Raw genomic sequence first — 14,336 nt, 5'->3', positions numbered from 1 at the left:
TAATACAAACCATTAACGATGAAACATTATTCACCTACAGAATCATAAATTACTAACCAAAAAATTAACTAGAATCGAACCACACCTCAGCCACTTGATTGGATTCAAAACAATAATCAATTTCGTTCTAGTTCAATTGACAATCTGAACTTGAAATATTTATTATCTTCAACAACGAGATAACTAATGATGGAGAAAAATGAGGAAAAGGAAGGAGGAGAAGAAATTCCAATGAAAAAAGGAGGAATAACGAAAGGGAAAAATAACGAAGAAGAAGAAGAAGAAGAAGAAGAAGAAGAAGAAGAAGAAGAAGAAGAAGAAGAAGACCACGCATCAAGAAGAAGAAGAAGAAGAAGAAGACCGTGCAATAACGGCACGAAGAAGAATGTGCGCGCGTGAATATAAATGACTTGTATAGACTTGTATAAAAAAATGACTTGTTCATGGAAAATAATTGTATTAGTAAATAATCATTTTATTTAAAAAAATCCCTACAGTATTCCAATCATAATATATGAATATACTATAGAAGTACATAACACATTCTGACCTATTCAAAATATTAATGTTTTCAGTATTGACAAAATCACAACGTATTTAATACTTCCCCCTCATCTCGAAAGTGCTAAGATTATTAGGAGGCAGAGATTCGTAGATCATAGATTGAGGAATGAATGAATGAATATCTACGTAAGTTTATCACATATTAAATGGGATAATGGTAAATATGAAGAAGTTACATTCCATGTTCATCAGCTACTCTCAATTTAACTTGTAACTAACTGACTATTGCGTCTAACTACATATACGGTAAACAAGGATTACTGAGCATCATGTCGGTCTTAGTCTCTATCATAAGGTGGACAAAAATGATCAATCAAAGACAAGAAAGAGTTCACAAGTTCCAAGAGTTTGATCTCTTGAGCAAAGGCTTTAGATGTTTGTCTTCTTCCAATGCAACGATACCCAAATGGGATGGGTCATCCAGCATCATCCTAGCCACCAAGTAGCCAGCAATGGACCATGTTTGAAATTTGCGAGCTTGCTTCCCAATGTATCTACCTTGTGTCCCATCATAATATTCCGGCCAATTGTCCTTCAGCAATCTGGTCTCAGCAATCTCAAGCGCGTGTCTTGCGATTTGAGGTCGCCCTGTTTTGATGGAGGCTGCGGCGAGAAGCCACAAAAGAACTGCAAAATGTGGATCACATATCTTAGAATTTAATATAGTTTGATAAGCATCTTGAAAGTATATATGTACCTGGCCAAGATCCACCATTGTGGTAACTCCATCTAGTATTCTTTGGGTCGCATCCTGTTATGATCCTCCATTCATGGCTTTCAATGGCTGGATAACAAACTTTGACAGGCATCTCCCCAACCAATTCCTGCCACCGTGATTCAATGAGTTCCATGATCGCAACGGATTGCTCCGGAGTTGCCAAGCAGGACAATATGGCAATGCAGTTTCCAAGGCAGAACCATCGGAAATCCATCCTAGCTGGACTCACATTGCCAATGAAGTATCCACCATGATGAGGCATGAAGTCAAAAACCCAATCTGGTAGAGAATCAGGAATCACATTGAACTTATTCACTGCGGTATGCGAGTACTCTTCTGTTTTGAAGCGATAGACATCATTAAGTTGCTTCAAATCCAACCAAAAGTAGCTTCTAAGATGATAGCTTAAGGCATGCAAGCGTTTCACAATGCGTTCCATGAACTCTTTCCCTTCAGGATCTTGCTTAAGTAATTGCAATGCACATCTTAAAGCCATGAAGAATAGTGCTTGAATTTCAATGGGATAACCATAAACACCCTGAAACCATAAGTCCAAAACTCGAAAGTAAGAAACGTTTCCATTCATCACTAGTCATAACAGTTGCAGGCTCCCAAATCATAAACAAATACATAAACCTCACCATTCTACGATCAATCATACAGCATCCATCAGCACATAGCAGAGTTGGAAATGTGTCAAACCCCTCCGAAAGACATAAACTGAGAATCAAGCGCATACCCTTTTGACATTCAGGACGTTCAGCCAAGGAAGAGTCTCCTGTAGCCTTTGTGTATGCACGAAGTAATATAATCCACCAAAATCCAGAATCAACAGGAGCAACCCTGCCTATTGCACTCTCTCCGAAATCCGCTATGAGAGTCTCATGGTTCCTGACAGGGTCATGGAATACTTTAAAACTAGCTGGCATCACCCCTTCTGCTAGCTGGAACCTATCAATCTTCTTCTCCCATGACTGAAGACGAAGTGTCTTCAAGATGAAATTCTTAACAATGTCTGGTTCCCCGTGCATCAGAAAAGCCAGAGCACTCGGGACAAAGTCCCTAACAAAGACCTATGCACAAGTATAACAACAATGAATAAAATACATAAAAAGAAATATGTACCGAGTCTGATATCAGTGTACCTGATCATAATTTAGTTTCTCATCAGAATTGTCCAAGGCAGCAATTGTACCAACCGGCTGGCCACGAAAATAGACCAAGGAACGCCTCAGAGCTTCCCATCCTTCATTTATTATTGGATGTGGATCCAATATGAGTGATCTTGGGATGCCTGATTTTTGTAGAGGAGAAAAAGCAGAATCAAAAGTGTCTCCTGCGCGAGAAGAGTTATCATTTTTAGTTGAGGACGGACGTGGAGAAAACCCTACAGATAGTTCACTCATTGATCTTTCATCTGCTGATCTCTGCCTCTCTATGTTCAAAGACCTTGGCCTCTCTACTAATGCTTTTGAGAAATCAAATTCGTCAATTTCTGCCACACTACACAGTGCCTCTGGACTTCTTACACTCAGATTCCGAGATTGAGACCACTCCATCTGATAGGAAGCCATCTTCTAAATCCTAGTGACTAGTAGCACTACTGCCAAATTTCCTGCAGATATGTTATCGTTAAGTTTATGATATCAGATTCGACTAACTGCTAAATTCCATGTTTTGTAGTATTAGAAGCCCAAAAGAAGACATTTTCTGATAATCAAGATTATTGGCTTCATCAAATAATGATTGTTCGAATTTCAAAAGCTATAATATTATTTTAAGTAGTGGAGATGCAGAGACACAAAACAAATAATCATCTATCCCGCACCCAAAGAAATAAAGAAAAAAAAAGACTAATCATCTCGTTGTCAAGATTATCCCACATGGCAAGATGGGCAAACAAGAAAACCGCAAGAGAGGAAGATGATGATAAAAAGGAAAGACGGTAACGGATGATGAAAGCACAGAATCCAGAATTTGCCCCAAATATAATTGATGATGACAGAAAATAAAGAAATGTAGAAGAATGATCAACATTGTAAATAAGTGTGCATGTGTTGTTGATACTTGAAAGATTACAGTGAGTGATGCGAAAAAAGGCATTTTGACGTGGCTTTCAAGAGGATCGAAAAGCTTTCAAGATTTGGGAATCATGTTGGTCAGAGAAAAGGTAGTGAGAGATTCATGCAAAGAAAGTACGATGAGTTGCCGTGGGGAATCGGGAAGCAGAAAGAGACAAACGGGTCGAATCATAGTCATGATAAAACAATTTCACAGTGCAATGAATGATAGATAAAGATCAGTGAAAACTAACCAGCAGTACCACAAGCTAGAGAGAGAGAGAGATTTTTCTTTGCGTGAGAACTGAGAAGGGAGGGGAATAGTGTTGATGAGTCACAGATAGAGCAACGAAAGAGAAAGAAGAAGAAGCACGTGAAGCGAAGAAAAATGGAGGCGTCTTTTTTCTTTTATTCGATATACTGGGGTGCGTTTATGTTATGACTTATGAACATGTTAGAATCACAATTGTCATAACCGGACCGACTCGCTCGGTTGAACGGAAAAACCGGCGCAATCGGCCGCAAAGTCGATTGGGATGAAGTATTTGACTGAAGAAAGAACTCAAAGAAGAGAATTGATACGATCCAATTCATTGTTCTATATTATTGCTGTTGTATATTGTTGTATATTGTTGCTGTTGTTTTTTCAATGAGCTTTAGATGATTTAGGTATGATTTTACATTATTATTGATTATGATTTGTGAAATATTATTCAAATACTAAATCAATTGAATTTAAAAGATGATTAAAATGATGATGGAGTTAATAATAATTTAAAAAAAATACAAACCAAAATACAAACCAAAATAAAATCAATCAGAATGTAGTTTCACATTTAAAAATTATTTTTTAGATATAATTCATGAATTGTTATAATTATTGTGTCTTAAGATATTATTATAGTAGTATTCGCAACTTTTATATTTATTTTCGTATTAATTATTTTTAGAATTTGAAACTTAATTTTTGTTTAAATGTTAATAAATATATGTATTTTAAATTTTAATTTTAAATTTTTGACTATTTTATTTCTTTTTATTTACGTGGGATCGAGTCAACCAGTTCTATCAGTGACCTACTAGTGACCTTATAATTTAGTCAGTTTAATTATCGGTTTAGTTCTAACAAATAATTTTTTTAAGCGATATTTTCAAATATAATTTGTTATTACATAATATGTTTTAATATTAAATTTTTTAGAATAATGCTACTCATCTAATTTTTTTATGATCCAAACTTGGTTAACAAAAAATTTTGGATATGTAGTATTATTTAATTTTTAGTTTCCTTTAAAATAAATATATTAAATATTTATTTTTTGTTTGAGTTAAGTTAACATTAACTAAGTTTTTATTTTTTTCCTGATATTATTTGTTAAATTTACAAATAAATTAACTATTTTTTTCCAAATGAAAGTGCATGACTCTGTTAGTTTGTTTGTGGCGCTCTGAGCTGTTAGTTTGTTTGTGACGCTCTGAGCGGCTTTATATATGGGTCACATCTCTATTTCACTGGCATTGATATTTTGTCTTTTTAAGTTTCTTTTTAATTTTTTAATATTTTTTTAACTAAAAATAGGGAGATTCAAATCCGTAATCTCTTAAATAAATATGGAAAGATTATGTCATTTGAACTATAACTCATTGGCTTAATTTTTTTAACTCTTGCATTGTATGTAACTTACTAGCGTTACTGTTAGGGTAAAACGTCTACTTTCTTTTAAAGAAGAATTAATTAACATTACATTACATTTACATATATAAGTAGGTGCATAACTAGATAATCAAGATTTAGAATTACATCTTCTATAAGCAAATCTTTAACCAAATGTGTTCAGTCTGATAGCTATATCATTACTGTGTGAATGGTTGTGAGCTAAAAACTCACAATTTCACAAATAAATGATGCTCTGGTTGGATTTTTTATTTAAATAAATTAAATAAATATATTAATTACTGAAATAAATAATTTTAAGAATTATTATCAAAATCCGTTCTTTAGTTTTATCTCGTTTACAGTAATGCGCGTGACACGTGTATATCTCGTTTACAGTGTAAACGAGATACGTACAAATTCGTTTACACTGTAAACGAGATACGTATTAAGTTAACGCGTTTACAGTGTAAACGAGATACATTAAGAAAATTTTTCAATAACTATAAAAGAATGTGCAACCCTTGTCATTCTCCACATACATTTCATATACACGTGTCACGCGCACATGCCTTATCTCGTTTACAGTGTAAACGAGATACGTACAAGCTGTAAATTTCTTATAATTAACAAATAATTAGTCAATAAATTAATTATTAATCCAAGAAATTAAAAAATAAAATTTTATAATTTAATGAGGTAGAATTAATTAAAATATTAATTTTGACACTAATTTTAAAGATTTTGGCTCAAGATTGGGCCGAACGTGCCGGACCGGATAAATCGGGCCCAAAACGGGCCAATGGCCCAACCCAACCCACTTATACAATAAGCTTCAGCTCATTTTCTTTCCTATGCAAGAACGTTGAAGCTCATAGAAGGGAGAAGAAGAAGAACTTCAAACCCTAACCCTCCACTAAATCTCATATAACCTTCAATCCGGAGCTCCGATCGCTGCACCGTTTACGACCGTGTGACCACCGCGTCGAGCTCTACGAATCCATCGGAACAATTTCATAGGTAAGGCTCATTCTCTTTCCCAACTTCTCATCCCCTAAATTTTGAAATTCAAAGAACAATTATGTTGAATTTTTTGTAATTTCGGTGTTCAGACTCGAATTAGTTTGTGGGTATTGTCGGGTCTAGCTCACTGGAGCTATGGGTCAGGTAAAAACCCTCACACCCTTTGTGTAATGTTGAATTAATGAACTCTATATTGATTATAGTGATAATTGTGATATTCGATTGAAAATTGATTGTTGGTGGGGTCAAAGTGAGAATTTGGAAGCTAGAGATCAAACTTTGGTGGCTAAAGGGCTGTTTAGTGAGGTTTTGGAGTCTTGGAAGTTTGGAAAACACTGAATTGTGAGGTGTTCTAGGCATTAAGAGGAATCGGCCAATGTATAATTTTGGTTTCTCGTAATTAAAATATAATGTGTCATGAAAATTTAGGTTAGATGACTTAGGATAGGTTGAATAATGTATTAGTGCGTATATTGTGTCAAATTGTTGGGGAATAATTGGGTTCATTACTGGCATGAGAAAGTTGATGGTGGTAGAATAATGCATTTTTGTGGTGTTTGATGATATATATATTATCTTAGCTCTGAATTATTGTGTGAAGTGATTATAATTATGAATTAGTGTGTTATGGAGTAAATGAGGGGTGTTGAGTAATGGTTGAACTTGGTTGATGCAGATTTGGTAAGTATTAAAGGGGTTTGAGATTGAAATGTTTTAAAAATTTAGATTTGGTAATTTTGAGAAGTACTTGATTTTTTGATCAAATTTGGCGGGGCATAACTTGGCTTCCGGACCTTTGATTTTTATCAAACTTATCAAAAATAAAAATTTGGTCTGAGAGGTTTACACCGTTCAAAGAACGGATAAAAAATGTTTTAAAACAAAAAAGTTATGCGCGTCTGAACTTTGGTGTACAAAATAGGAATTCTGGACATAGAAGCTTTTTGCACCATCTGCTATGCACGCGTAAGTGAGGGCACACACGATGGGGCCATTGGGTACTGCCCAGAGGCTCCGCGTACGTGGCAGTGTGGCACATACGCTAAAGTGGGGATTTTTCACGGTTGCATACGTGGCCAAATGGCACATGACATGGGAAAACTCTTGGTTTGAGAGGCTCGCATACACAGACCAGTGATGCGTACGCGAGAGTATCCAGAATAGCTTCCTACATACGCGAGCAGAGTGCCACGTACGCAGACCCCCTGTTTTTCTGAAACATGAATTTTTTATTTTTAAACCATTCCCTTAACTTTCAAAACCTTTGTAACTCTTATTTAAAGCCTGGTAGATGGATTTTGGGTAGTGGAGTATGATTAGGCCTGTGAGGAAGATAACTTATTGGTGAAGAAAGAGGTAAAGTGAATGATGATAATGGCAGAAGTGCGGTATATGTAATGAGCTTGATGGCTATGTTGAATAATGAATTATGGCTGATAATGATTATATGAATTTGATTGATTAGGTGATTTGTTGCACTTCCAAATATCTGAGATACGAGTTTTCCTGGAAAAAAGCAGTGGCTTGCTACCACGTGCTCTAAGTTGAGACTCGATACTCTGCTGACCCTATATTGTAAGTGTGGCCGGACACTTATACCTTTCCGGATGAGCTCTCCCCCAAGCATATACACATGTGTGTTTTATGATTATGAATGAGTATGATTTGAGATTTAGGGAAGCACGACAGAGGGACAGTCCAATGGATAGCTATCAGGACATGTTAGATTGGCTATATAACCGACAGATGAGACTCATTAGCCATAGGACAGGCATACATCATATGTAACTATGTGTTTGTTTGGTGTGCTTTGTTTGGAATGCCTAACTGATCACATAAACTACTTGCTACTGGTGCGTGAAATTAGAACTCGCACAACTTCACCGACAGGTACACCGGGTCGTCCAAGTAATACCTCAGGTGAGTGATGGTCGATCCCACAAGGATTGTTGGATTGAGCAAGTAATAGTTATCTTGATGGACTTAGTCAGGTGAAAAGGAAAGAGAGTTGTTGTTGTAGGCGCATAAAACAAGAAAGTAAAGAAAAGCAATTAAAGATTGGTAAAAAGATAATATATGGAAGCAGTTAAGGCCTCGGAGATGCTTATCTTTCTGGATTAATACTTCTTACTGACTACTTTAACAATGAATGATTCGTTCTATGGCAAACTGTAAGTGATTAAACTCCAATTCCTTGGCAATTTAATCTCCTCTGATTCTTATCAAAAGCCAGGGTCAGTAGTTATTCAACTCGAACGAGGGTGAAGCTCGGCAAGCAGTTAAGGCCTCGGAGATGCTTATCTTTCTGGATTAATACTTCTTACTGACTACTTTAACAATGAATGATTCGTTCTATGGCAAACTGTAAGTGATTAAACTCCAATTCCTTGGCAATTTAATCTCCTCTGATTCTTATCAAAAGCCAGGGTCAGTAGTTATTCAACTCAAACGAGGGTGAAGCTCGGCATTCTAGTTTAGCGCCACAAAAACCTCAATTACCCAAAGCTAATCGGATTTTAGGTCACATATCTAATTATCCCAGATAGATTGCAGTTTAGGAGATGTATTCTCAAGCTGTAGCTCAAGTGACCTTGGTCAGAGTATCACAAGAACCCATGTAGAAAACGGGGTCGTACTTCCGTTGCACCCCAGATTCATTTAAATGAAGAACGAAAATACATCATAGAATGGAATCAAACATATATTAAAATAGAAAAATAATAATATTAATCCATAGGAATAAGCAAAACTTCTAACCTTAACCAGGAGGTTTAGTTACTCATATTTTACAGAGAAAACAAAATAAAAATAAGAGGATTTGTCTGTGAATGTATGTGAATGCCCATAAACTTAAGTGATCTCCTCTTTAAATAGTAAATACTAACCCTAAAAGATGTTAATTTAAATTTAAAAGTTACAAAGATAAGACTAGATAAGCTAAGGAGTGGTAAAATCCACTTCGGAGCCCACTTTGGTCATGTGCTTCGGTCAAGCCTAGCGTTCAACTTGGATTTTGGGCATTGAACACCCATTGAGGAATGAGCTCGCTGGCCTTCTGCTCCTTGGCTGGAGTTGAATGCCAGTTTTGGGCATTCAACTTGGGAGGCCTGTCCTTCTTGGGCGTTAAACGCCAAATGTGGACGTTTAACGCCAATTTTGGCAGTGATTCTAGAAAAGAAGTATAGACTATTATATATTGCTAGAAATCTCTAGAAGTTAGCTTTCCAATGTCATTAAGATTGTACCAATTGGACCTCTTTCTTCTCGGTTAGAGGAAATAACTTCGTTGCAAGTATAGTTCCAAACCGACAAGTAATGCTCAATCAAAGTTTAATTTTTGGTTGTCACAAGTCCAACCTAATAAAGATAACCGGGATTATTAGTCCTAGGTCATTCTACCTAGGAGTTATAATCGAGTGCTCAATTATTTGTTATGAGGTCAAAAAGGAGGGTTGGGTTGATAAAACAAGAAATAAAAAAGGCAACAAAAGTAAAGCAAGCAACTAAAAGAAAGCAAGTAATAAAGAGAGACATTCATGGCATGGGTTGAGAACCTAGGCTTTCTATCCTAGTCACTAATCATATTAAGATAATCATCAAGAGCTAATCCTATTTAGTCATCTCAAACATTGGAAGAAAGTACAATGTTATCTTCACATGAGAGAAAGTCAAATAAGACTAGTCAATCTCAATCCATATGTCCTAATCAACTTACTAATTGGATTAGCAAGAGATTAGAGTCAATAGAAATAATATTAACTAACAACTCTAGATCACCAACATGAGTTGGGTATTGATGACTCAAGATTGCCTAATTTTTCTTACCAAGGCAAGAATGCTCAAAAGGCTACTCTAAACCCAACCAAGCATTTTGTCAAACACTTGGAAGGCATAAAAGGAAAGCATGGTAAAATTGCAAGCAAGAATAAAATCTACAACTACCAATTACAAGAAAACAATAATAACAACTCAATTAAACAATAAAGGAACATAAAACATAAATTGCATTAAATGAAAAGAGAAATTAACAAGAGTGCTCATAAACATCAAAGAGGCTCAAAGGGGAAATTAATAAGAAAACTAAGAGGAACAAAGATGTAAGAACAAGAAATTGTAAAGAAAATAAGAAATTAAACCTAGATCTAAGAGGAATTAACCTAATTCTACCCTAATTCTAGAGAGAAGAGGGAGCTTCTCTCTCTAGAAAACTACCTAAAGCATAGTCTTAAGCTAATCTAATTGCTCCCACTTTGACCCATCTTGAATTCTGTATCAAATAGCCTTAGAAATAAGTTGGATTTGGGACTGGAAAGTGATGAGCGGATAATTTATACCCTTTTTGGCATTGTTTTTACATAGTTTTTAGTATGTTTTAATTACTTTTTATTATATTTTTATTAGTTTTATTCAAAAATTATATTTCTGGACTTTACTATGAGTTTGTGTGTCTTTCTGTGATTTCAGGTATTTTCTGGCTGAAATTGAGGGACCTAAGCAAAAATGTGATTCAGAGGCTGAAAAAGGACTACAGATGCTGTTAGATTCTGACCTCCCTGCACTCGAAGTGGATTTTCTGGAGCTACAGAAGCCCAATTGGTGTGATCTTAATTACGTTGGAAAGTAGACATCCTGGACTTTCCAGCAATATATAATAATCTATACTTTGCCTGAGATTTGATGGCCCAAACTGGCGTTCAAAGTCAGCCTAAAAATTTTGGCGTAAAACGCCCAAACTGGCACCAGAATTGGAGTTAAACGCCCAAACTGGCACCAAAGCTGGCGTTTAACTCCAGGAACAGCCTATGCACGAAAAAGCTTTAATGATCAGCCTAAGCACACACCAAGTGGGCCCTGGAAGTGGATTTCTGCACTATCTGCACTTAGTTACTCATTTTCTGTAACCCTAGGCTACTAGTTTAGTATAAAAACTACTTTTAGAGATTTATTTTATGTCTCTTTTGACCGTCTTTTAGTTAATATTTTGACCATCTATTGAACACGTTTGGAGGCTGGCCTCACAGCCATGCCTAGACATTTCACTTATGTATTTTCTACGGTGGAGTTTCTACACCCCATAGATTAAGGTGTGGAGCTCTGCTGTTCTTCATGAATTAATGCAATTACTATTGTTTTCTATTCAATTCACGCCTACTTCTTCTCCAAGATATACTCTCGTACCTAATTCAGTTAAGTCAGAATGAAGGAGTGACCCATGACAATCACCCAATCTTCGTTACTCGCTTAGCCAAGGTCACGTACTTGACAACCACAAAGCGATCTACATGATGTTCAACGTAGTCATTGGATGACAGCTGGAGTATACTCTCTTGGGTTTCTAATCTAAGATTAGAACCTTCGTGGTATAGGCTAGAATTATTGGCAGCCATTCCTGGGATCCGGAAAGTCTAAACCTTGTCTGTGGTATTTCGAGTAGGATCCAGGATCCGGAAAGTCTAAACCTTGTCTGTGGTATTTCGAGTAGGATCTGGGAAGGAATGACTGTGACGAGCTTCAAACCTGTGAATGTGGGGCACAAGTGACAGTGTGCAAAAGGACAATGGTCCTATTCTGATGTTAACGGGAACCGACAGATGATTAACCCTGCGGTGACAGCGCAGATGGATTTGTTTTCATCCGAGAGGATCATACAGCTTGCCATGGAAGGAGGTAACACATGATTGGAAGAAGGCAATAGGAAAGCAGAAGTTCAAAAGCAACAAAGCATCTCCATACGCTTAGCTGAAATTCCCACCAATGAATTACATAAGTATTTCTATTTTATTTTATTTTATATTTATATTTTAATTATCAAAACCTCATAACCATTTGAATCTGCCTGACTGAGATCTACAAAGATGACCATAGCTTGCTTCAAGCCGACAATCTCCGTGGGATCGACCCTTACTCACGTAAGGTTTATTACTTGGACGACCCAGTGCACTTGCTGGTTAGTTGTGCGAAGTTGTGAAAAAGAGTTGAGATTACAATTGTGCGTACCAAGTTGTTGGCGCCATTGAGATCACAATTTCGTGCACCAAGTTTTTGGCGCCGTTGCCGGGGATTGTTCGAGTTTGGACAACTGACGGTTCATCTTGTTGCTCAGATTAGGTAATTTTATTTTATTTTAAGCTTTTTTATTTTTGAAAATATTCAAAAAAATATACAAAAAATTTTATTTTGTTCTTCAGAATTTTGAAGAATGAATTCTAGAGTTTCAGATGATGCTTTTATCATCATAGGAGCTAGTTGATTCCCATCAATTTGGCTGTTGTATGTAATGTCCTACTAAAGCTTTAGACTAACATTGCATGATTCCTAGAATTCGTATTAAAAATTTTGAATTTCTTTATTTTCTTTTTCAAAATAATTTTCGAAAAATACAAAAAAATTTTCATAAAATTATAAAAACCAAAAATTTTGTGTTTCTTGTTTGAGTCTAGTGTCAATTTTTAAGTTTGGTGTCAATTGCAGTTTTCTTTTTTTCGAAAATTCATGCATGGTGTTCTTTATGATCTTCAAGTTGTTCTTGATAATTTTTCTTATTTGATCTTTACATTTTCTTGTTTTGTGTCTTTTCTTGTTTTTCATATGCATTCTTGAATTATTAGTGTCTATAGAATAAAATTTTTTAAGTTTGGTGTCTTGCATGTTTTTCTTTTCTCAAAAAGTTTCAAAAACATGTTCTTGATGTTCATCATGATCTTCAAAGTGTTCTTGGTGTTCATCTTGATATTCAAAGTGTTCTTGCATGCTTTCCTTGTTTTGATTCATAATTTTTATGTTATGTGTCACTTAGATGTTTTTCTCTTTCCTCATTAAAATTCAAAAATAAAAAAATATCTTTTCCTTATTTCACTCATAAATTTCGAAAATTTGAATTGATTGAGTCATAAAATTTTAAAATTTAATTGTTTCTTATTAGTCAAGTCAAATTTTTAATTTAAAAATTTTATCTTTTTCAAATCTTTTTCAAAAATCAAATCTTTTTCATTTTTTCTTAATATTTTTGAAAACTTTAAAAATTTGATTTTCAAAATCTTTTTCTTATTTTTATTTCATATTTTCGAAATTAATGCTAACATTTAATGTTTTGATTCAAAAATTTTCAAGTTGTTACTTGCCTATTAAGAAAGGATCAATCTTTAAATTTTAAAATCATATCTTTTAGTTTCTTATTAGTCAAGTAATCAACTTTAATTTCAAAAATTAAATCTTTTTAATTTCCTTTTCAAATCTTTTTCAAAATAAATTTCAATCATATCTTTTTCAAAACCACCTAACTACTTTTCTCTCCCCAATTTTCAAAAATCACTAACCACTTTTTCAAAAATCTTTTTAATTAATTAATTTATTGAGTTTTCAAATTTTATTTTATTTCTTCCCTTAATTTTCGAATACTAACCAATAATTAAAATAAAAACAAAAATATTTTCTTTTTATTTTAATTATTTTCGAAAATTCTCTCTCTCTCTCTCTCTCTCTCTCTCTCTCTCTTATCTCTTTCTATTTATTTATTTATTTACTAACACTTCTCTTCTTCTTATAATTCGAACCCTCTCTCCCTCTCTGTGTTCAAATTCTTCATCTTCTCTCTTCTTCATTCTACTCTTCTATTCTTCTACTCACATAAAGGAATCTCTATAATGTGACATAGAGGATTCCTATTCTTTTCTGTTCTCTTATTTTTCATATGAGCAGGAGCAAGGATAAGAACATTCTTATTGAAGCTGATCCGGAACCAGAAAGGACTCTAAAGAGGAAGCTAAGAGAAGCTAAAGCACAACACTCTGGAGAGGACCTGACAGAATTTTTCGAAAAAGAAGAAGAGATGGCCGAACCCAACAACAATGGTGGAGATGCAAGGAAGATGCTTGGTGACTTTATTGCACCCTCTTCTGACTTCTGTGGAAGGAGCATCTCAATTCCTGCAATTGGAGCAAACAATTTTGAGCTTAAGCCTCAATTAGTTTCTCTAATGTAGCAGAATTGCAAGTTTCATGGACTTCCATTGGAAGATCCTCATCAGTTTTTAGCTGAATTCTTGCAAATCTATGACACTGTTAAGACCAATGGGATTAATCCTGAGGTCTACAGACTTATGCTTTTCCCCTTTGCTGTAAGAGACAAAGCTAGGACATGGTTGGACTCACAACCTAAAGATAGCTTGAACTCTTGGGAAAAGTTGGTCAATGCTTTCTTGGCCAAATTTTTTCCACCTCAAAAGTTGAGCAAGCTTAGAGTGGAAGTCCAAACTTTCAGACAGAAGGAAGGTGAATCCCTCTATGAAGCTTGGAAAAGATACAAGCAATTGATCAGA

General features: G+C 35.1%; 1 protein-coding gene across 2 annotated transcripts; it reads right to left on the bottom strand.

Annotated features, from left to right (window-relative positions):
• Positions 1–663: 663 nt before the first annotated feature.
• LOC107610135 (putative alkaline/neutral invertase B) lies at positions 664–3,544 on the bottom strand. Of its 2 annotated transcripts, XM_016312216.3 has the most exons (5): positions 3,362–3,544; positions 2,428–2,897; positions 1,924–2,355; positions 1,262–1,820; positions 664–1,191 (listed from the first exon to the last, which is right to left on the bottom strand). In XM_016312216.3, exons 2-5 carry the CDS (start codon positions 2,854–2,856, stop codon positions 896–898), a joined length of 1,716 nt encoding a protein of 571 aa, XP_016167702.2. In that variant the 5' UTR covers positions 2,857–2,897; positions 3,362–3,544; the 3' UTR covers positions 664–895. The 2 variants fall into 2 exon arrangements, with proteins under 2 accessions (XP_016167702.2, XP_020961618.2); XM_021105959.2 differs by lacking the exon at positions 3,362–3,544 and having other exon boundaries at positions 2,428–2,989.
• Between the last annotated feature and the right edge of the window lie 10,792 nt (positions 3,545–14,336).

This window comes from Arachis ipaensis, chromosome B7 (genome assembly GCF_059453495.1).
Source record: "Arachis ipaensis isolate K30076 ecotype BB chromosome B7, ASM5945349v1, whole genome shotgun sequence".
Taxonomy (NCBI): Eukaryota; Viridiplantae; Streptophyta; class Magnoliopsida; order Fabales; family Fabaceae; genus Arachis; species Arachis ipaensis.
The sequence above is the reverse complement of the archived record's forward strand: the minus strand, read 5'-3'. Positions and strand labels throughout refer to the sequence as shown.

Bases quoted from the DNA above. Each gene is read 5' to 3' on its own strand.
- LOC107610135 (XM_016312216.3), bottom strand. From the start codon at position 2,856: ATGGCTTCCTATCAGATGGAGTGGTCTCAATCTCGGAATCTGAGTGTA. The intron at 2,356-2,427 runs GTACACTGATAT...ACTTGTGCATAG, and splicing joins AGAAACTAAATTATGATCAG to GTCTTTGTTAGGGACTTTGT. The intron at 1,192-1,261 runs GTACATATATAC...CACATTTTGCAG, and splicing joins CAATGGTGGATCTTGGCCAG to TTCTTTTGTGGCTTCTCGCC.